Genomic DNA, 24,533 nt, shown 5'->3' on the forward strand with positions numbered 1-24,533 from the left:
TGTGACATTGCAAAGGTCAGCAGCATACACTGATATCCCTTACCCACTGTTAGAGGCATACAGTGTATCACAGCACTGTTCTGAATTTGTCTAAGCAGGCTTTTCCTGAAAGGGATATCTGGATAGTCAGTGCTGTGTTTTTATACAGTTCCAAATTTTTTGTTCTGAAAAACCTATTCTAAACAAATCGGTAGCAGTGTTATGAATTGTTCCCCCATTTAGTAACAGTCATGTAGTCTGTGTTTTTGATAGCTTGTGTGTGTAGGGCTGTCAGTGTTAACAAATTAATCGCAATCCAAATAAAGTCCCGCATAACGTTTTATTTTAATTTTATTTTATTTTAAATTGCATTAATCGCATGCTGCTATTTTCACCACCATCTGTCTTTCAGACTCTATATATGGCTGAGTGTTAAAGCTAGCTTCTCAGAGAGAAGACTAAATAACTCCAAAGTTAGGCTAAATTTTGGCAAGGAAAAAACAGCATGGGCATTTTCATAGAGGTCCCATGACCTCTTACCTCAAGATATATGAATTAAAATAGGTTCTGTGGCTACCGATGAGTCTCCCCTTTACAGACATGTCCATTTTATGTTAGTCCCATACAGTTTTAGGCACAAACTGTGCACTTTTTTCCATGCAATGTTTATTACAGATTTATGATCAGAAAAACCTGACACACAGTGCTGAGCTGCATCTGAAATTAATCCTCAGGATCTAAAAATCAAGAACACAAAGAGAATTGCTTTGCATTGATTTGATTCCCAATCGAAACAAGAACTGCGTTACCCTATCGACTTCAAAGCTGTTTTGAAATGCAAAACAATGGACTTTTAAGCCTGTGATAAAAAAAAAAAAAATGTGATTAATTGCGATTAAAAAAATTAATTGTTTGACAGCCCTCATTTACATGTAAGATTACACGGTTTGGAGAGGAGATTTTGGTTTTGAATTTCAAGTTTGAAGTTTGTAAAGATGTGCATGCACTTCTGCACTTGTGTTTAGAGTTCTGGGAAATAGGGTATAATTTCTAGAAATGTGTCATAGCAATTGAGAAAAACTGTAACTTGAATTGCTGCTTTGCCACTTTCTGACCCACCTGCTGGAACCTGTGATATTTATATAACCTTATCGGTGAATTTCAAAAAAAAGAAGAAAACAGCAGTGAGCCCAGTGGGTGTGAGTGGATCAGTGATCAGTGACGGTAGCGAATCTTCACAGTGGAGGTAATAAATTTTGTCATTAGAGCCTATCTGGCAACCTACAGTTCATGTGGTAAATAGATCAGAATTGTTACCTTTTAACCATGTAATAAATGCCATTGGCACAACAGCAAACGCCCACCCTGGAGTTGATGTAAATTGGGGCTTTTAAATCAAAATGACTGGCAGCCGTCTTCTATTGGCCCAACCCTATCACAACCTTCTCATCGATTTCCCAAAATGTTAAACATTTCCTTTGAATGTCACAAGTAAAACAAAAGAGAACAATCAATCACCTGACAATAGTTTACACGTTCTTTTAATTTAAGCTTTTTTTAACAACACACTTATGATACAGAATGAATATTTGCACAGAAACAGACAAATTTTGCTAATCATCATAGAATAAACAGTTGGTTTGACAACAATCATCAGAGGACAACATCTTTTTTCCCACTATGGCTTTTTTTGCCAGGTGTTTTGCAAACCAATGAAAAGCTGTAGGGGGGAGGAACCAACATACTCACATTAAAAACACAAGCTTGAGTCTTAAATGCTTTGAGGGGTTCAGAGATGGTTTGAGTCAAGCTTGAAACACTAGATCCTATTGTGATGAGCTGTTCTGACTGGGTACTGTGTTGGGAATTAAAGGAGGTCACCTTCTAATGGCTTAATCACAGCATGAATTAAAAATAAAACGTGGTGAAAACCAATATGAACAAACAACGGAAGACGGCTAATACAAGGGTCTACGATGTTATAATGGCATCTTGATTGCACATGCAGTTTTGATCAAATAAACAACATGAGAGGGGACAGATGAGCAATTATGTTGTTTATCAAATGTCATTTTGTCATCTTTTAAGGTGTTTCAATGATGAGAAAAGCATCACACTTAAAGCTTATCTTAACAGCATGAATGTCAGTGTTTGATAGTCTTTTAAAGAGCAACAAAAATAATCTCTTCAGTTAATCACACAGTTCAGTAGTGGGTTTTTTTCTCTTTACGGGGAACAATGACAGACAGGTGAAGTCATTTGCAAGATCAAGTGCTTTTAACTTAATCTTTTAGTCAAACCATCAAACTATTTAGTTTTATTTTCACACACGTAAAAACAAACTTACATCAGGTTCCTTTTATATTTGGTCACACTGTCATTCTTGTATTAAACTCAATCAAAGTGCTATTAATATTTTTTTTGAGATCTTACAGCTTGGCATTTAAAAAAAACACCAACCCAAGGAATCTCATTGGAGGAGTCCAAAGCTCATCATGGCCAGTTGAATGTCCTACCAGTGATTTGGTAAAACTTCTGATTGAAGGGGTGAAAGAACTTCTGCAGTTTAGTCACCACGGTCGGGTCCACCTCTGGATGGATGCGACCCTTGCTGCCTGCCAGGCACTTGTTGAAGACAATGTTAAATCGCAGACAGTAAAATCCCCTGGTGGCATTGAAGTACAGGTTATACTGGCTGATTCTCGAGGGGAGGTTGAGGAAGCGCTCGACGAGCTGCAGCTCCGGCAGCGGGTCCGTGATGAGGCGGTCTCCGTCCACGATGTGGAACTGCTCCACGGGAAAGTACTTTAGCCAGCGCTCCAAGTGTTTGGTGTAGATGCTGGTCCGCACTGCTTTGTACTTTGTGTTCACCTCACAGGTGCTGGGGTCGATGGCCAGTTTCTCGAACTTGTGGTAGGTCTTGTTTTTTCGCTCCTTGCCCTCCAGAACTTGCGTGTAGTCAGACACCGCTCTGGTGGTGGGCTCGCGAACGATGATCAGGAGCTTGATGGAGGAGTTCATCTTGAAGATGCGTTCAGGGACCTCCTCTGTGATGAAGTAGGCGGGGCTTTTCTCAATGGTGATCTGATGAGGGAAGGAGAAGGGCATTTTCTCTCTGTACCAGTCGATGCCCCGGGCGTAGTTTTGGTCATTGTCAAAGAAGTGGATCTCTTGCGAGGCCTTGACCACTGCTGGATGCAGGTTGAGCATCTCCAGCAGGGCGCGGGTGCCCCCCTTACGCACCCCGATGATGATGGCTCGAGGCAGCTGCTGGACCAGGTTGTGCAGGCGGATTTGCTCTTTGGTGGCATTGCCCTTGCGTAGTTCATGGAGCAGGCCACGCTTAAACTGCAGGGTGCGGAGAGGAATTTGCTCTGGCTCAGGAGGGGGCAGTCTGCTCTCAATGGGGCAAATGGGCTGTAGCCTGAAAGAGACAAAGGCAAAGAAGGACATCCTTAACACTTTTATAACTTAGCCATTATAAGAATCCTTAACTTCCTTTCAAATGAACTCTTTGGTTGGTCAAACTCATAGACTGTATAAAAATAATGGACATAGCCACTGTGACGTCACCCATGGTTTGGGGAATCTCATTTTGAGGCCTCAAGTTCAGCATCTTGGCCGTTGCCATCATAAATTTTTGGAGCCCCAAGTGACCATATTTGGATGAAATGGAGGAGCAAGGGTTGGTTCTGACTAATACACTGCGGTGACGCCTTGCAGACAGTCTGTCACTTAAAGCAGCCATGCCCTTAATTAAGTGTAACCTGAAGCCTTAATACAATCTAAATGGTTGAGGTATATACAAATTCACCCCCCCCCCATACATTTGCTATGAATATTGAAATTAGCTATAAAGACCAAAACCATTTTTTGTGTCAGGCTGTGAACATGGTCATTTCTGCTGTAAAGCTGGGCACTTCAACATGGAGGTTTATGAGGATTGAATTCTTTTGGAACCAGTCTCGAGTGGCCATTTGAGGAACTGCAGCTTTTTGCACTTTAGTGTTGGCTTCATTCATTACCACTTGGTTACACTCTTAGAGTGAAAAGATTTATTTATTTATTTATTTATTCCAATTGAGCAACTTTTTGGTGCCCTTTGCCTTGTAAATAATGTTGAGTCTGAGATTCTATAGGCAGTGCTTTGCCGTTTCAGCCTCAACAGCTATTACTGTCCATACTGATAGCACAGCCAAAGCGAAACACCCTCTGTTTTGTCCGATATGGACACTGCAAACAATCTACATTCTCCAATCCCCAAGACAGGTTTGCCTATTATTGAAGCTTCAAAGTATTGTGTTCTTAAAACTAGAATTACTGCCTTGCGGTTGTATGCCCCCGCCAACCACTCAAGTTGCAGTTACAGTTTGTCTGTACAGACTTGTATGTAGCCATGACAGCAGACAATGCTTTAAATATGAATGTTGCTGCAAAGAAGGTACATATTCTAAAACATGGATGCTTCATATACATCTTCCTCCTGACAGCACAGAAGATCTATACAATCAGCACAGTTTCAAGGTGGACACCCATTGGTGTCACCAATTTAGTATCTGACCAAATGTCTCCCCTTCTGTTCCTGATATATGGCATTGAATAATGGCCAGAAAAGTGTTTTTACAGAACATCATGATGTCACAGTGAAGCTGACCTTTGACCTTTTGGATATAGAATGTCATTACTTCACAATTTTATCCTATTAGAAATGTATGTAAATTTTTGTCATAACTAGTTTAAGAATTCTTGAGTTATGGCCAAAAACATGTTTTGTAAGGTCACAGTGACCTTGGACCTTTGACCACCAAATTCCAATCAGTTCATCCTCAAGTCAAAGTGGACGAAATTTCTGGGAGATTTCCTCAAGATCACTAAATCCTAATCAGGTCGCCTTGAGTTTGGATGGACGTTTGTGCCAAATTTAAATAAATTCCTCCAAGGCATTCTTGAGATCTTGCTTTCAAGAGAATGAGATGGACCAGGTCACAGTGACCTTTACCATTAACCACCAAAATCTAGTCGAGTCAACCTGAATACATAATGCATCTGGCCACAGCTATTGCCAGAACAGAGGCAGAAAAAGGGAAAAATCTGCTGTGCAATAATTTTATTAAAACCCAAAAGTTTTGTAGAAATTATTCTATCATGACACACGACTAAAGGGAAATTGCTGCACTACAGTCAAGAAAAATGACATTGAACCTGAAAAATTCTTCTAACAAATTAACATGTATTGGCATTACAAGATTTACGTAAGACTAATAGTTTTTTAATATTAGACAGAAGTGACCTGATAAGATGGAAATGTTTGCATTGTACAGAAGTGAACCATGTAGTCTCTATGAGGATGTTTAGGAAGATAAATCTTGTGCGATGTTGTGTGCCATTTGGCTCCAATTTAAGACACAGCATGGTCTGCACAGAGTGTTGACTGACGTGCTACTTTTGAATAATTACCTATTTACCCCATCCTGCTCTGACCCCACTTTCCATAGTTGGTCAAACAACAGTCTCCTAACACTTAAGGACCTATACAAGGAAGGAATATTCTCCTCCTGTGCATCCTTGTCAGTTTAGTTTAACTTGCCAAACAGCCATCTCTTTCTTCTTCTTCTTCTTCTTCTTCTCTTTCTTCTTCTTTTCTAAACCGCCCCTCTGGATCAAAGATCGACCAGTTTCTCATCCCTGACTTTGATCAAAAGCAACTGATATCAATTATTTATTGAAAAAACGACTCCCTGAACCCAGCCCCCACAGCACCTCTCAAGAACTCTTGGGAACGTGACTTGGGTGTTAACTTTTCCAACAGCCTGTGGAGTGACATTCTCGGTCCAGTGCACTGATCATCTCTATGTGCCAGACACAGCCTGTTGCAGTCCAAGATGCTCCACAGAGTCCACTTAACCAACACCAAAGAGGCTAGAATATTCCCTGACCGAAGCAATGCCTGGTAATAGATGTAAGAAATCTCCAGCTGACCATTTACACATGTTCTGGACATGCCTGGGACTGACTCACTTTCGGTACAAGGTATTTGAAACTCTCGGTCAGGTCTAGAACACAATTATGGACCCTGTCCCCCTGATGGCTTTGTCTGGCTTCTCCCCAAATCAGAACATGCTGCTACAATACAGCGTGTCATTGCCTTCACCACTCTGCTAGCCAGACACTCCTTTCTTCTGAAATAGAAACATTCCTCTCTTCCGAAACTTGACAGGTGGATACAGGAAGGCCTTTATCAATGTCCTCACTATCATGCCTGATGCCAATAGTGTTCCCCAGGTGGATTTCAATAGAGGGAGAGAGAGGGTTAGGAACCTCTGTGCCTGTTACCTGCTCTACTATATGCCTTTTTCCATTTTCATCTAATCAATGGTTTCATGACCTGTATGAATCAGAGAAAGCAACTAAACTCAAACTCCTGACAAGTGCAAATGCTGTCACATTAACTGGTAATCGTTAGACATCAGTGAGTAATCAATATTGTATAAGAGTAACTGTACACCATATTGACACTGATTGGACATTGCATTCCTTTGCTTTAACGGTTCAACATACAAAAGAACGACACTATGTAATGAAATGTGCTTCATAATTTGTACATGCACTCGTGCATATTTCTCAATGTGGAACACTGTAATCCTTTAAAAAAACATCACAAAACAAAACCAAATAATTTCCCCTAAATTCGCCTTGTAAAAATGTTTTGAAATGCAAAACAATGGAATTTTAAAAAATGCAGGTAAAAATGCGATTAATCATGATTGTCTATTGAAATTAAGGGATTAATTTCAATTTTAAAAATGTAGCTTTAATTTTTATTCATTAAATATTTAACTGTTGTAATTCATCACAAAGTTTATTTAATGATCTTGTGATCTTAAATGATCATATTCCACTTTACGCTTCATATTTTTTTTTATAGGTTTTATCTTGTAATATTTTTTATTTATTTATTTTTGTGACCATGACCATGGGTGTTTTTTTTCTTTGATTTTTCTCTGTCACAGACACTTTTTTATGTCCTGTTCTTACCGTTCTGACTTAATCATGTCTGTAGAAAACTCAATATAAAGATTTTTTGGTAAGAAAAGCTGTGGGCAAAATCATTCCCTCATTTATTCATTCACTACCCCCTATAGACCACAGACACTCAGTAGTTGACTCTATGGTGAGTGTGCTAAATTGAGCTTTTGGAAACACTTTGATTCAATATCATTTCCATCATCACTGACAGGTGTTGAGTCACACAACGGTATTTTTACATCTTAAAAAATGTGATGTTGGATTGTAAGCAGAAAGTAGTGTAGATGCCATGGACGATGCTTGTTTTGTTCCACTGTAGAATTTTGAAGGCACTATAAGCTAGTGAACACATTTCACTCTCTGAATGCACTATATAGAAAATGGGGAGTAATTTCAGGCAGCATATATATACTCTCTCTCTCTCTCTCTCTCTCTATATATATATATATATATATATATATATATATATATATATATATCTCTGGTATATAGATATATATACAGTTTTGTTAAGTGTGTGACAGCAAAAACGTTGTGTTTTTATAAAGTTTTTTCACTCTTAAAGAAACTGCTGTTGCTGCTTTCTCTCTTTGGGCTATAATCTAGTCCTGAGCTGTGTCTTTTAGGAAGCATTTTCTCACATACAGTCAAAATGTTGGGGCCTCATCCAAACACCTGATCGAACATCTATGTTTCCCTCACTTGCGTCTCTTTCTCACATCTTAGCTCCGTCCTCTTAAGACACCGGGGAAAGATGTGAGGATAAGATGTGTGGAGAGAGGAAATATGTCTTCAGAGAAATTAGATGTTTTTCCTCTGAAGCGTCAAGTGAAGCAATGGCAGCAGACGGCAGCAGCTGATTCAGCTGTCAGTCAGCTTTATTAACAGCTGTAGAGACTTCAATGGCGTTTGTGTCTGCACACATATAATATATACATATATATGATAAGAATACAGTTATCAGTGGTGGAGCAGCAGTGTTTGACAAACACCTGCACATTAAAAACAACCTGCATACTATAATTATACAGTCCTGTGTCCTGCTCAGTCAGAGTGTGTATATAGTTATATAATTTAGGCCTATTCAGCATCTGTCTTTATTGATATTCTGATTGGGAATTTATTATTTAATAACCCATAATATCATTATTATGTATTTTGAACGCTGGAAATGATTTATTAGGCTAAATGTTTCAGGGAGTATTTAAATTCTGTAACTCATCAAACCCGACACTTAGTAATTACCAGCCTAACATGTGACTGAATGGAAATGACAATCACTGATGTACAAAGTGTTTCTTGCTGACAGACAGACTCTCTCTGACTTTAATGGTATCCATAATAAAAGTTGATGGGGAAATTAACGCACTCAAGAAAAATCTCTCTAATACCAGTGGTTGACAAAACTGAATGAAGTGGCACATTTAAATAAGTTCATGAAGAAGAGAAATGCCTGTGTTGTGTCAGTGGTGACATACCTATCCAAGGTCCCAACCCTGGCCACGAGATAGAGGACACTTCCGATAGCGAGGCTGCCCAGAACGAAGAGCTTCTGTCTCAGCAATGCCTGCTGTTTGAATAGCATGGCCCTCCATCAATCTTCAGGACTGCGTCTTCAGCCTGCAGAGAGCAGAGTACATAAACCACTAATTGCCAGGGGAAGAGAGACAGCCTAGTGTTTATTAACACACACTCAATCAAGTCTTACAAGTGATTAAGCCACACTCACACACGCCTGAAAAGTGCTGCAGTGCCATTAGAGAAAATGCTCACCCACCAACCACCACTTTGTTACAATTATTTATTTAATTCTGCCAACTCCAGAACCAGATTTGATCTAATGTACAGGCGTGCTGTGAGGACCCAGCTTTGAGACGGGAATGCCTAATATGAAGTATGGCCCTAAAGTGGCTTTTCAGTATGAAAAAAATTGACTGTTAGCCAATAGTCCAACTCTGTATGTGCCAGCTGGAAGTTCTAGCACAAGTTAAAGCTGCACGAATCAATACCTCTATATTAAGAATGGATCCAATTTGTATTCTGAGAGTCGCACAAGTGACAACCCCACAGAGAATCTCTTAATTCTGCAGTTCTCTGTAGTTTTTTCACCATTTTAAGCAACTCATTTTACAACTAGCGGGTGAACCAACCTGTTCTTACTCCCAACTTGTCAAATACTGATGCTTGGTCACAGGCTGTTTGCGTCTGATACCAACGAAGTAAGGCACTCTTTAGCATATATGAGATGCACTGAACCATGTCTTTGTTAAACGCTCCAAAGAATAAGCGTAGTATAAAGAGTGAGAAAGTCCACGTATGGGTGGAAGAAAAGAATAATGGTTGGGTAAAATAAACATAGGACTTTCACCCAGGAGACCGCTGTTTGTGTCTTGTGTGAAACCAAAATGTTGAGTTAATGTTGAGGGACTTAAATTATGTAACATAGTATGTGATGTGACATATATGACGCGACATACCTGACGTGACGTATGTGATGTTTTGTTAGCAACAAAAGTATTTATTCTTATTATTATTATTTTTAAACGATTTAAGTATTTTAAACCTATGTTAGTTAAGTTTATTTTGTAAAGGGACTGTATGCATGTAACAAGCGGACACTGCACATTTATGTTGAAAATTGGAAATTCATTTCAAAAGGACAATATGCATGTAATTTGCAGAAACTGGCACACCATCCCCGAGTGTCTGAAAATGATGCTAGAGGGGTACCTAAAGCGTCATAGTTTGATGCGTAGGGCCACTGACCAAGTGTCTGTGTTTGACAAGTTGTAAATGAGAATGTATTGGGCGAACATTGTGGAGCATATAGCAGTTTCATGAAGATGAAACTGAGCAAAAAAAGATTTTCATCAGATGGCCAGAAACATAACTCTAACTGAATGCTTATGTTGCTTCATGTCTGCTGGATGTGTAAATAGGCAAATATCTGCTGACACATTCAGCGCAACAACTTTATAAGACAATAATATGTCAGATGCTTGCTGCGCTACGTACGTTGCCAACAAATCCATTAATGAAGCTTTAAAATAAAAATGTGGACACTGCAATATAATGGAATTGTGTGTGCAGGGAGGGAAAGGGGAAGCAGAATATTACAGTAATTGTACGGTATTTACTATTCTTAAACCTGCATTTATGTATTTTTTTTTGGCCACTTGGGGGCAGCACAACACTGATACATATACAGTTCCCTATTTATACATCCAGAGGACACAGAGAACATTAGTATTCTTTTCAAATCTGACAAATGTTAATCCTGAAAAAAAAAATAAAAAAAATAAAAATCTGTCTCTTTAGCTTCACCAGCTAGTCGCTGATGTTATCCCTCTGATATAAAGTGTTGGCAAGTAGTGTAAGGTGAGTTTAAGAGTGCTTTTTCATTGAAAACTGCTGGAGATAGGTGATAATTGTGATAAAGCAACACTTTTCACATTATGATCTATTCTTAATATATAAATGTTGATTAGTGCAGCTTTAATGATACAGAAAGCTCAAAGTTCCTATTTTAGAGGTCTTTATTAACCCCATCTGTCATTTCAAATGGGACCCATTCCTTAGAGCATTCTTGTTTTGCTTTCTTCTTGACCTCAATGAAAAGATGTACTTTTATTTACAAAATGTTCCTCTCTAAACATCTTCAGACAGCAGGTACAGATAGGGATGTAAAGAAGACAAAGTGAATGAATGGTCACATTATATTGATGTGTTTGGCTCTTTTGACCTTCAGAGAAAATGAAAGACTTCATGCCTTTATCCAATAGAGGGCACTGCATCCTTTCATATAGATGGAGCTCAGAAATGTTTGTCTGACTGTAATTAAAGAAAAGAGTTTCTTCAGGTTTTTTTTTTTTTTTTTTTTGCAGATCGATACCTGAGCCCTTTCTGCATCTAAAAGCTTACCACAGTGTGACTGGGAAAATCACATTATGGCATAACAGATCCATACAGAAGTCGTAGCATTATTACGAAAGGGCCAGCTGCACTCTAATCCAGCCTTAAAAACTGCCTACCATTACCAATAAGGCAGATCCTCTAGAGCATCTCATAAACAAGTAGAGAGGGCTTTTGACCCCAGTGTGACTGGCAAACATTTCACTCATATTGCCTCGTGGTGACTTCTGAAGGGAGACCAGCAGAGCAATTGCAATTTCATCAGTCTGACAAAGCAGAAGAATAAAGCCAGTTAGCCAGGGGCCAGCCCTGCGTTTGTGGAGTCCCATTTAGAAAAGAAATGTTTTTCATTACAGCCTGTATCTCTGAAACAAGTGGGAGCGATAAATTAAATTATTTCCAATGAAAATAAAGTCTATTCAGTACTTTTTAGTGGCTAGACACACCAACCCGATAATAAAGTAATCCACCCTCTTTCAGAGTGTGTCATTTGTTTCAATAAAGTCGTTAAACCAGGAACTGTAATGCTGTAAAACATTGGAGACAAATCACATTATACTGTCCAGAATGTTTACATTTACGATTTAAAGCGGGACTGTGTAACTTTTCAAAAAAAAAAACAAAACACCCTTTTCCCTTCTGACAATTGAGATCAATATCAAAGCAAAAACTGAAATGACTGCCTCGCAGTTGTATTTATTGGGTACATTTTACAGTTTGCATCCATGTCTGTCCAAACTGTTACGTAGTCATGGCATGGCAGCTACAAATAGTAAAACATGGATCAGTCAGTGGCGAAAGGTAGTTACAAAAGGCCCCAGTGCACACTTCTGTGACGGGCCCTTGTGCACACTATAGTGTCACATATTATCTCACCAAATAAACAGAGACTTGACACTGGAAAACATCAACATCACTGCATATCTGTATATGACAGAAAAAATACCAAAGAAAACAAGAAATTAATCATTTAATGTAACAATTTTAATAGATGTTTATAGTCTATGTAGAATAAGCACATCATTTTGTTGTAGATGCTACTGACTTACAAACAACAAAAAAACTAAAACAAAAACAAACCATGATGAAGTTGGGTTTGCCTTTCTCAAGGGCATTAACAGCAAATGGCACCTTAATTAAAGGAGCTATCTAAAGCTTAAGAAATCTAAAAGCAAATAGTCATAAAATCCTCCTAATATGTCACAGAGACTAAGGAATAATGTTCATATAACATACTGATCTCACCGACAACAATAGTACAGCCAGAATATTTGCATTAAAAAAAAAAAAAAGTACAGTCCGCAAATCATGTTTATGTTTTGAATTTGTGTTTTGGCCTGTTGCGCCACCCACCGCCGTCTACCAGTCAAGCAGTCAGTAGAGTCTCAGCATCAGTTACAGTTACGACTGAGCTACAGCAGCACGGCAAGCAGCATTAGCAGTGTCCCAGTACATAGCATTAGCAGCCGACTCCTCATGAGCTGTATCCCGGCAGCAGCGTTAGCAGTGTCCCGGTACATAGCATTAGCAGCCGGCTCCTCCTCAGCTGTATCCCGGCAGCAGCGTTAGCAGCAGAGAAGTCGGACTTGCTCAAACGGTCTCCTGGAAAACCGAAGATCAAGGACATGGTGACACGGCCCTGCCACGGCAGCCGCCCGTGGTCAAACAAATCAGTCTCCAGCGTGCCGCTGTCCAGCAACCTCGAATCTGTAGGGGAGGGGGGGCGGACACGACTCGCGGCAGTATTTTGAATTTGAGTGCAGTAACCGTTTTGGCCACATTCTTACATACAGCGCCTTTAAGTGAGAGTTCTTTGAACATGGGCATATTTCTAATGTGGTAATCATTCACAAGGGCCCATTCTGTGCCCAACATAATGTTGTCTCTATGGGTCCCCCCACTGCCTGCACTGTCTATATTTATGCCTCTGGTCACAGTGAAGTTGTCCATTAACCTTTTAGATATAAAATGTCATAATTAATGTATAAATTCTTGAGTTACTGCCAAAAACATTTTTGTGAGGGCAAAGTGACCTTTGACCTTTTGACATTGTGTGATCTTGTGGATGTCTGTGCCAACTTTACATAGAGTCCCCCAAGGGGTTTCTGAGATATTGTGTTCACAAGAGTGAGACACACAAAAGGTCATAGTGACCTTTACCTATGACCACCAAATTTTAATCAGGTCATCCTTGTGTCTCAGTGGACGTTTGTGCCAAATTTGAGGAAATTCCCTCTATGTGTTCTTGAGATATTGCGTTCACAAGAATGGGATGGACGGATGGAGGAACAAGCCAGGCCGCTGCTGTTGTCTGCGCAGAGGCATAAAAATGTACCCATGTTTAATTTAATACATCACTGCTAGGGCCTTCTTTGCTCTGGTATGACCCGTTGCTTCAGGTGGCTTATGTAAGCTTAATGCTATGTATAGTGAGTATTGTCGTACTATTACACATCAAGTTGGATACATCCAAGCATTCATTAAAAAAACGTGGATGTTGGTGAACACTTTTTACAAGTTAGAAACATGTTACAACAACTCCAGTATTACATGTCACTGTCCTGCTGCCCATAGTTACTGATGCTACTCCTGTCAAGTTTTTAAATCTAGCACTGTACATATGCAGTTTACAGTGAAAACAGTGGTGAATTTACCACTGGAAAATTGTAATTATATTTGAAACAGTGGTTTCTTGATTTTATCAGTTGTTGCCAAGTCACTGACTGACATTAGCTTTAGGAGTTGGCTAGAAAATCAACATTTTAAACATCTTGTATGAAAACCAGAACAATGGATCACTCAGTGCTGTGTAATTATGCAATACACACCATATATAACCCTCAAAATACTGTCGTTAGCTCAAATATAGTCTGAAGGTAATAATTAGCCCGGCCTGCTTATGTTAGTGGATGACATCAGAGCAGACAAGACATCAGACATCATGAGCACCGCTCATATAGTTTTGGTTTTAGGAACGCATTTAAAAGGCACAATTGCCAAAACTTTCAGATTCTTGTGTTTTGGGTTTCTATGAGAACATGTTTACATGTTTTAATGCTCAAAAAACACTTTATTATTCTCATACTTTCTGTGCTGGAACATCTGTGTCTACCCTGTGTTTGAAACGCTCCATTTTAGTGCCTATTGTTAAGCCCCTCCTCCCAAAAAGGCCTGGTCTGCTCTGATGGTTAGCATTTCCAGTCGTCTGCATCAGTGCTCTCGGTGTCTCTGCAGCCATCATTGCAGCTGTGTGAATGACTACAACAGAATAAAGCAGTACTTTCTCCCCTGAGAGACATAAAAACTGCATAAAACCAAAATCAAAACCAAAATCTTCACAATGGGACATGTTCCAGCAAGAATATGATCCTAATCTGGGGAGAAGGTAACAACATCACCAATCCAGACTACAGGTTTCACTGATGTTAGCATGTAGCTACATGTAGCAGTGTACTTGTAGCCACGGAATAACAATCAAAGTATAGCTCTTTACAACCAAACATGTTCCAGCAGGAATCTGATCCAAATTGGGGATAGATCAACAACACTGGCAACCCAAGATTTAATATAATTTCCCTGACATTAGCATGTAGCTACATGTAGCGGTGTAGGTGATGTAATTTTAACACTTGCAGTAGCATGCCTGGAGCAGATGACCATATAAAGAATGGTCTGAAGCCAGAGGTTTTTACTCACAAGGATTACTTTTACATATGTTTATCTATTTTATTTTATTTTGTTAAACTTTGGCCATGTTTTATTACATCCAACATTGTAGCACTATTCATATAACAGGAAGTAAGTAAAATTATTATGGGTCCCCTTTAATAAGGCCTCATGCAGACTGTTTCAGCATGTGGTGAAACCAAAAGCTCATCAGACCTGCCATGCATCAATATGATTGCTCCACTACAGCTGTACAATGGCTGTTTGATGGAGGGATTTAACAAAAGACACTGTCACTTAAAGCCACAGTGGCCACTACTGAGGAAGAGGAAGAGTATTTGGTCATGTTTTGAAGACTAAACAGCCAAACTCTTCTGAAAAACGGCGACTCCGACACTTCCATTTTTCATAGGAGTCTTTGACCTACAGAGATTCATAGCAGCTCTCAGCAGACACTACTCTGTTGTGCTAATGAATAGAGTGTAGCACTAGCTGCACATTCTTTGACTTATTTATAAGCAAACAGAGAAATTAATTGTTTGCCCTGTCAAGGAGCTGTGCCAGGCCGTGAGCAAAAGAGGGGGCCACACAGAATAATCAATTATGGAGGAGTTATTTTCATAACCTATGCACTGGGCCAAAGCCTTTTGTTTGAGGTGCTAAGAGAAATAACAGCGGCTCTGGCTGTGCATATTTAACTGCACTATACAGTCTGAATCATCTACTTTAGAGAAAATAAAAACCCACTTTCCCTCGTGAATATAAATTCTAAAATGACAGTATCATTGTAATCTACTGTGCTGCTAAAATGCCACTCACTTCTGAAACGACACCTCTGCCACTACCAGGTAAGATCACTCCTGAAAGGAATGTGTGGAAGTTATTTATGTTGTCTATAAAGCAGAGTCTGACCTAAAAAACTCTGCTGTTCTCTCCTTGTAGGGCATCAAGACAGAGGGATGTTTTGATCGAATAACCAGAGGGTAGCAGCATCGCTGGGAGAAAGAAGACAAAATGGTGACAGTATTTTTCAGAAATGCTTGGTGTGATGCAGCGAGCACATATATCCTCAGCGAGGGAAACAACATTTGTCTGGAGATGCTTTAGATTGAAGTGCGCTGTCAGTAACAATCTTGGGAGGAATTTTCCATGCAGCACTTGGGCACAGGATGTCTGATCATAAAAAATAAAATAAAAAATCAAATAGCACTTGAAAAGTTCCCAACTGTGCAGAGAAAATTTGTCTGGTAAAAATACAGTTTTAAAGATTGCAGAGGGAGCTGCCATGAGTGCGGAGGGATTTGCAAGAGAGCAAGAGAAGCCTAGTTTACAGTTTCACAGGTGCAATAAGCTGCGTTCAGCTGTACAGTTTTTGTGCCAAGAAGAAACTGACTAGCAGGTAAATTCTAAAGCAAAGAAAGTCTGCAATGTTTACCACACACATCAAAACAGAGCTCACCCTCCTCTGTCATTTTCTTTTTTTTTTTCAATTTCTCCAGAGACGATTCTAGACTCTGGGGGGCCCAAGGGCTAAGAAGCCTATCGAGCCCCCTCGCCCCCCTTTCAGTCAAAAAATACATTTTGTCAATTTTGCTTTACCAAATGTCATACTCAATTTTTAAATAATAAATAAAACCATGTACACTAGTGTTGTCAAAAATATCATTTAATCGATACATTATGATTCTAAATATGTAAAACGGCTTAAATACTGATTTTCCGTAGTGTTGATACACTAGAGTTACCACAGTGAAAGTTTACTACAGCCATTCTGTTGTTCTCTGCTACTAACCAAGACAAAAAAGCCCATGTCATGGTATAGTCTTGATATTATTATCTTTTAATACAATTTTAAATTGCATATTAGGTATTGCATCAAAGTTAGAAATTGTAGTATAACGACAACACTAATGCAGTCGCACAAGTCTCTGCATTTTAAACATCCAGCTGTCATACAGAAGCTAGAAGGGGCCCTGCTTACATTTTTTCTGGGGCAGCGACAACAGCTGCATAGTGCCTTAGGCAAGGGCATTGTAGTGGGGGTAAAAGTGGGATTGATTACCCAAGGTCCCACACGAAGGAGGCCCTGCAAAATGCCTACAATGAAAAGTTTGGTTTTGTTTGATTTTTTAAAAAATGTTTTAGGTAACTAATGCCATAACTAAAACTGGCTGAATAAATTGGAGTGGCTAGCATTGTCGCCTCACAACAAGAGGGTTCCTAGTTTGGACCCAGGATGAGGGGCTCGAACCCCAGGGTGGAGAAGCCCCTCTGTGTGGAGTTTGCATGTTCTCCTTGTGTCAGCGTGGGTTTTCTCCGGGTACTCCAGCTTCCTCCCACAGTCCAAAGACATGCAGGTAATTGGTGACTCTATATTGGCCATAGGTGTAAATGTGAGCTTGAATGGTTGTCTGTCTCTATGTGTTAGCCCTGTGATAGTTTGGCGACCTGTCCTGGGTGTATCCCGTCTCTCGCCCATTGTCAGCTGGGATAGGCTCACGCAAAATGAATGAATGAATCATTAAGTTGGTTGAAAGACTTCACTTTTTATGAAAAATTTAGCAGAAGCTCTCTGAGGCCCCTTTCACCCCTTAAAGGTGCAAAAACGGTTTCGTCCACTCCAGCACTGGGATTTGTTTGGCTGAAGCCAAGTGAATGACCACTTATGCTGCTGGAGCACCGTCATGTCTGTCCCCAAGAAAGTGAAATCATAGTTCAAAAAAAGAAAGAGAGAAAGAAAGCAAACTGACTTTGTAAAATGAAAAAAATTGCAAAAGGTGTGTGAGAGGGCATGGATCAAAAGAGGAGGGGGAAGGGGCCCACTGAGACTACTTATGCATAGGGCCCAGAATTTGGTGCTACGCCCCTGGTCTTATGGGAGTTTTGGAGGATGGGGTCATAGCTGTAACTGCAAAATGTGCTGATATCAGAGGTCATCAGGGGCCCTTTTTCCCAAGCTTGCCAGGTTTGCCACTCCTGACAATATCTCAACAATCTCAGCTCCTGACCTCTAAACGTCTCAGATAACCCATCCACCATCCTCAACCTTTACTACAAGCAAAACTAGAAAGAATTGAGGAGCAGGTAAGTGCCCCCCCCCCCTCCCCTCAACACACACACACACACACACACAGACACACATTTTTGACCGACATGTGTCACGAGCGTTAAATCGAACGTGAGCTCACGGCCCTCTCAGCTAATGGGCTGAGAACGGGCGCAGCAGAAACACTTAGGAAAAAAAACACTGAGCGATTACAGAAATGCTGACTGGCCTTTTTGCGTGTAATTAAAACACTGAAAAGCGTTGCTGTTTACAGGCCCGATAACAACTATAATTAGTTTCCAAATACTGGAACGTGGAATATATGAGCTTGATAAAAAAAAGTGGCTATTTGCGGTGACACTGCACAAAAACCTGTTTTGTTATTAAGACACTTGCTGTGCTGTGCCAATAATCTGCACTGCTCAGTTCTCAGTTTTTAGAGGAATACATGAGGGTGCTGGTAAAAACAGACAACATGAGATTCCCTCCTTTTCTTCTCCTTTTCTTTTTAGTGTGTTACTAAAAACACTGTTGTTGGAATAGCAAAGAGGACCAGCAGTCCCTTCAGAATACCAGTCTCCAGTATCACACATACTGTATACGTAAACTTTAAACTGCGGGGCCTGGGGACTGAGTCATGATGACAGCAACAGTAATGGCAGCAGCTATGTGGTGTGACAGGAAAACCTTTGGGGGGGACTTGTGTCATATTGCACCCAGATCCATCACGTCAGATCAATCCTATCAGAGGGCTATTGTTTTTTAGTAGGAGTGTGAAATGTCCAGACAGGAACATTAGAGAACTGAGGAACAGTTTCTGTGTGAAATATTTTCATGTACAAGGCATGAAAGCATTCCTAATATTGACTAATTTTATTCCTGTATTCATCTTTTCCACTATTAAAGCAAAAATCCAGTAACTAATTACTCTTTCTTTATTGAAAACGTCATTACAATACTTTCAACAAAGGTAAAGTAGGTACTTTCTTGACATTTCGAAGGGAAATATTGTACCTATCACCTTATTTAGTTTACAAATTATGACTTTTCACACAAAATATACGACCAGCTTATCTAAATAGATGCATTAGACTAGTTAAAGTAGTAAGGTCCACCTCAGCCAGCTACAACAGCAAAATGCTGCTTATACAATGCGTGAGAAAAAATATTCTTACATAATAAATAACAGTATAACACTAATGGGGAGAGGGTAAAGGAGAAATCAAAGAATGACAAATGACCCACAATTCGCTTGGATTTTCATAAAACACACAAGCTGCAGCAAAATGCAGCAAAAGAAAACCAGCTTGTGTGCATGACCAGTTGATTAGTAAATTTACTAGTTTTCGATTTACTGGTCAATCTATGTACCAACCCTCACCTATGGTCATGAGCTCTGGGTATTGACTGAAAGAATGAGATTGCTGATACAAGTGGCTGAAATGAGTTTCCTCCGAGGGGTGGGTGGACTCAGCCTTAAAGATAGGGTGAGAAGCACAGACATCCGGAGGGAGCTCGGAGTAGAGCTGCTGCTTCTTGGCGTCAAAAGGGGTTAGTTGAGGTGGTTCAGGCATCTGATTAGGATCTTCCTGGGGGCCCCCCATTAGAGGTGTTCCAGGTACGTCCTACTGGTAGGAGGTCCTGGGGCAGATGCTGGAGGGATTACATCTCGTCTGGCCTGGGAACGCCTTGGGGTCCCCCAGGAGGAGCTGGAAAGCGTTGCTGGGAAGAGGGATGTCTGGGGTGCTTTGCTTGCCCTGCTGCCCCCGCAACCCAGCCCAGGATAAGCAGCTGAAAATGGATGGATGGATGGACGAATGGATGGATGTGTGCATGAATACAGCAGGTCGTAAGGTCATCCAGGTAGCTACAGTGAGCTACAGTCATGGATGTATTAAGTGAACTGGATATAACGTTGGAGGCGGGGCCCTGGTCATTCATATGAAAGTTGCTCAGTAGAGTATGAAGCTAAAAACGTTTGACTCCCCGGGTATAAAATTACCCGGATCTACCCCCTTTTTTGGCTCATAAAGCAAGGGCACTAGAGACTTCCGCTGGCTGAGGGGCTAACTTCTGGTTTAGCCCTCTACTAACTTGCATGGGGATAAAATAATTAAACTATGTAGTCTTTCTAGACTGCTGAAATGTTATCAGATTGAATGGATCAAATCCCAATAGTGAAACCAGTCATTTTGTGGGGGTTGTGACACTCAAAAAAACATGTACCCACTGATTTACAGGCGTCTCTTAGACAATGTTAGGCTGATAGGGGATAAAAAGTCTTTTGGGTCCCATGGCATCACATGATGGACCTGCAAGTTGTGGTTTGGCCATTATGTCAAATTGGCTTCAGAGTCCGGCACTATTTCTGGGGGCTTGGCTACAGTAGCTAATTAAATTTGTAGACAATGCGACCACTGTGGGTCTGATATCCAATAGTAATGACTAAGTAGCCTATAGAAAGAGAGTTCAGACACTGCCTTCATGGTGCAAGGAAAACAACCTGAATCTAAACACACACACTAAAGAAATCATCCATGACTTCAGGACAAACAAAAAAACAAACCACATTGGACTGTGAATCGATAGGGTGGAGGCAGTAACCTGACACATCATATGCCGTCACTGGAAAGTGAAAAAGGAAAGGTACATCCAAAAAATACTTGGCAGGTGATTGGACGAACCATCTATTGATCATGTGTCAGTCAGAAGACGAGCAAAAACATCTTTTCCACTAGACAAGCCTTTGATGCTGTTTTTTGCTCTTCTTTCAATAAACAGATACAGTTTTGATATAATTTAGGTTATTATGGCATCTACATTGGAACCGCCATTGTTGTTTTGAATAAACAGTCACCTGTATATGTCGACACACACCTATACCACACCCATAGCTGCCAGTAGCTCCTCACAGGATTCTGAGTGGAGGTGCCGACACAAACGCGTGACTTAAGCCTGATGGATGGATTTTCATGTGATAGCGTGATCCCAAGAGTCTCAAATGATGTCGTGATATTGTGAGAGTCAAACTGCCAATCGGGGTGAACGAAGTGGAGCAGGTGGCCGGTTTCAAGTTCTTAGGAGTCCTGACCTGGAGCCTGAACACCTCCCGCCTTGTCAAGAAGGCCCAGCAGCACTTCTCTGACGACCAAGAGTAGCACCAGTCCTCCTCCAAAACGGCTGATCAACTTCTGCTGCTTATCCATCGAGAGTATCCTGACGCAGTGCTGTACAGTCTGGTACTCTTGTTGCACTGCTGCAGATATAACGGACCTGCAGGGAATAGTTCTAACTGTTCAGTGGATCATCAGCTCCTCACTCTCAAACCTGAGAGACATTCATTCGGGCCGTCTTCACAGACAGGCCTCTGACATCATGAGAGACCCCTTAAACCCCTCCCCTCAGGCAGCAAGCATCATACACACACATTTTGCTTTTCCCAAATCGCTACAACAGACATGGTGTCTGCTATGTTGTCATGACCAACAGAAATAATGGCTTAAATGATGAATTAGAAGCACAATAAGTTTCCTTTAACTATATTTAAATTTCCCAGTATTTTGGGGGCAGTGCATTCAGCTGACTGATCAACTATAAATGGCAGTCACCACAGTGTACTTCACACAGCCTTTACAAATGTTATCCTCTGACAGAACTGGTGCACACTCCAAAGACTGTCTGCGATCAAAGATGAAGCTATCCGCTCATCACAGGCATTTACATGTAAGAAAAAAACTAAGTTAATAATGTGCTTTTGGCTCTTTGTTAGTGAAAATAAATTCTCCAAAGTTTGATGGAGACAGAAGAGAGTCAGCTGGGGACACCGTGGAGGGAGAAGAGAGAAGGGAAGACAGGGAGAAGGGGAGAGCATTGATGAATAATTCACCACTATGTGCTTTATTATTGTTATTGATCTTTGCTTATGCACAAGGGAACGATTCTGCTGTTCAGCTTCGAGCTCCGCCCTCCGCTGACCTCCACTCCACTCCTCTAAACCAGCCGTCCATTTTGTGATATTAGGCCTACATTATTTATCAGCCGTCGCTGCAGATCCCTTTGTCTCCAACTCTACTCTGGCATCCTCTCATCCTCTGCCACTGTGCAGTTTACAGCATCAAGGTAAGAAATGCATGTGGGCATGTGTATAAATAGAAACATGTGTCTGTGGGCAATTTTTACCTATATGGCTGCCCTTATACTTCAGAAGACATAATCTACCTGCACTGAACACCTTCATTAACTTTACTACTTTACTAGGGGAATTTCCATTTCGCGCTATTTCATACTTCTACTCCACAACATTTCAGAGGATTGTTTTTTACATTTTACTCCACTGCATTTATTTAATAACTTTATTAACTAGTTATTTTTGCAGATTTAGGTTATTAAAGGTTCTGAATACAATATTCAGAGCATTAATATAACAGCAAACAAATATTTGTTATGTATAGATATAGTGTAGTAAAGGTGTCCGGACCAGAGAATTAATTTACGCTACCTCAGTCTGTGTCATAATCCAAGCTTACTGTTCTATGTTGTGCTAGCAAGCTGGCCGCTCATCCCTTTTGTGTATCCCACTAGCTAACTAATTGCCACTGCTCTGCATTGTACTCAGATAATGCTTACTGATGATATCAAGACAGCGCCTTCGTAACACGCAACTCCCACCGTCTGGTTCCCTGCAGGTTAACACCGTTAGTACCGTCAGTACTGTAGCTGTTGTTAGCACTATATGAGCTTTTATTATGGTTAGCTTCTAGCTGCTCGCACAGCCACTTCCATGTTGAAAACCATGTGTAGATAACCTTTAAATCATAGATATGCTCTGAATATTGTATAGACCTCCTTTAGGCAACCCAGATGTAAAATTAGTTTAAAATTTACCAGCTTCAACATTAAAGTGCAACACACACCGGCGCCGGCGCGGCGCTGTGGCCGTCAAGGGCCGCCCCCCAACACACACTGGCAGTGGCGCGCAGTGGCACCGTCAACATGTATTTCCCACCCCAGCCCTCTAGGTGGCTGTACCTACACTAGTTGCCAACGGTTGCCAACTGCTAGTAACAGAAGAGGAAGAGGAAAAACTTTGAGGCAACAACAACTTGAATTTCACGGGTGAGTTTCTTATCAAAATCGTCTTATTAAAAATTTGAAACAACCGGAGTTGATCCTACGAGACGAGACATACATAAAAGGCTTTTCTCGCAGTGCCGCCATGAGCGCCGGTCGTGCTGGAAATAGAGCAGTGGGCTGAAGCAGAGTGGCGCGGCGCGTTGGCCGGCACCAGTGTGGGTTGGTTCATAGAATATAATGGAGGCGGGCGTTTTGACGCGCGGCATACGGCGGCGGTGTGTGTTGCACTTAAGGTTGAACATGAACACATGTATCAGTAGTTATAATCCAGTAATATACATAACATATATTATCCTGAAATGAGCCAAAGTAGGGTTGTATAAGATGTAGATATCAGTTGGCACGCCTCCATTTTGGAGAAGCAGACAAGAGTACTGCCACGAAAGCTAAGCAATTTACTGCTGTGGGCAGGGGCAGCAGCAAAACATATTTTAGCCACCTTAAGAAGTCCCACCTAAAAAAAAAAAATAAAAAAATCACTATCAGTATAAGTGTATGCTATATTTAGAATATTTTTCATCGTTTTACCTTACCGTCAGACAGCAATTTCCAGCGGGGAATAAAAGTCATTATATTGCTCTTTTCAAAGCAAACTTCATTAAGAAAAACAGTCACTGGACTGTTGGTCTACCGCTGCCTTGGTCAGTTAGTTTGTTTGTGTTACTGTAAGACTTCAGTTTTAAAAATGTTAGTTCTAGTTCACCAATGTCACACAATAACTTCAAGTATCTAACTGATCGTGGCAGCTGTAGACCAGCAGCTCCTGTCTTCTGCAAGCTAAAATTACTGTTTTTGTCAAAGGAGTCTGGTGGCTTTTACAAGAGCATAGATGGGAATTGGAACAGGCTGTCTGCCTCGAGGTAAAGCGATGAAAATACTCTCAATATACTGACACTTAAACTGTTATTATTATTTGTTTTTAGTTGGGGCTTTTGTTAGGTGGCTAAAATGACTTTTGCTGCAGCCCCCCTCCACAGCAGTGCATTGCTTAACTTCTGTGCTGACACTCTTTTCTGCTTCTCCAAACTGGGGCGTTGCCAACTGCCATCTATTGTATGTAATACACTGACTATGGATAATTACCTCATACAACCCTACTTCAAAAAATCTGAACTATCCCTTTATGGTGTATTTAGATGCTCAAACTGTACTGTACTTTTACTTGAATTAAGTTTCGAGTTCAGGACTTTTACACTACACTGTGGTGTTGCTACTTTTATTAAAGTAAAAGATCTAAGTACTTCTGCCACCACTGGCAGTCAAACAAGTCGGACAACTCCTCTTCCAAGTACTACGCTGCACTTTTAAGTGTATTAAACCGCGTCTCAATGTCCTTGGAGTAGATTCCAACTCTTAAGCATAATGAGCACCGTCACAACATTCGGAGCTGCAGCTTCTCAGTAAACAGACACTTATTAGAAATCCCAAACCTGATTAGCTCTCTGAGTTTGCAGGCTCTGTTACTTTGAAAGCAGTTGACCTCTCATGTAATCCCAGAGTGAACCCCGTTTTCATCCCCAAAGTGGTTAATTACTAAATCTAACAACGAGCCTGAGAATGTGTCCCGCGGAGCTCTGACATGACAGCGGAGGAAGACAACATAAGGAGTGAATGCTAAGGACTCAGAAAGCAATATCTGGCTTTACTCAAAGACTGCCGTGTGACCTTCAAACAACAAATAAGACAACAATCATAAACTTTGAGCTGGGAGAAAAACCGGAGGAGATGATCCCACAAGGTTTTAACTTTTTATCTCACAGCCCTGTGTGTA

The 24,533-nt window shown here is 40.7% G+C and overlaps 1 protein-coding gene across 1 annotated transcript in view; it reads right to left on the bottom strand.

Annotated features, from left to right (window-relative positions):
• Nucleotides 1-1,502: 1,502 nt before the first annotated feature.
• Nucleotides 1,503-24,533, bottom strand: part of LOC117271168 (heparan sulfate glucosamine 3-O-sulfotransferase 5) — a 143,746-nt gene continuing 120,715 nt past the window's right edge. The window contains exons 3-4 of the mRNA XM_033649272.2: nucleotides 8,484-8,625; nucleotides 1,503-3,403 (exon numbers count right to left, since the gene is read on the bottom strand). Of these exons, the coding sequence (XP_033505163.1) occupies nucleotides 2,473-3,403; nucleotides 8,484-8,590 (1,038 nt within the window). The 5' untranslated portion in view covers nucleotides 8,591-8,625 and the 3' untranslated portion in view covers nucleotides 1,503-2,472. The remainder of the gene's footprint in view (nucleotides 3,404-8,483; nucleotides 8,626-24,533) is intronic.

Source organism: Epinephelus lanceolatus, chromosome 13 (genome assembly GCF_041903045.1).
Source record: "Epinephelus lanceolatus isolate andai-2023 chromosome 13, ASM4190304v1, whole genome shotgun sequence".
Classification (NCBI taxonomy): domain Eukaryota; kingdom Metazoa; phylum Chordata; class Actinopteri; order Perciformes; family Serranidae; genus Epinephelus; species Epinephelus lanceolatus.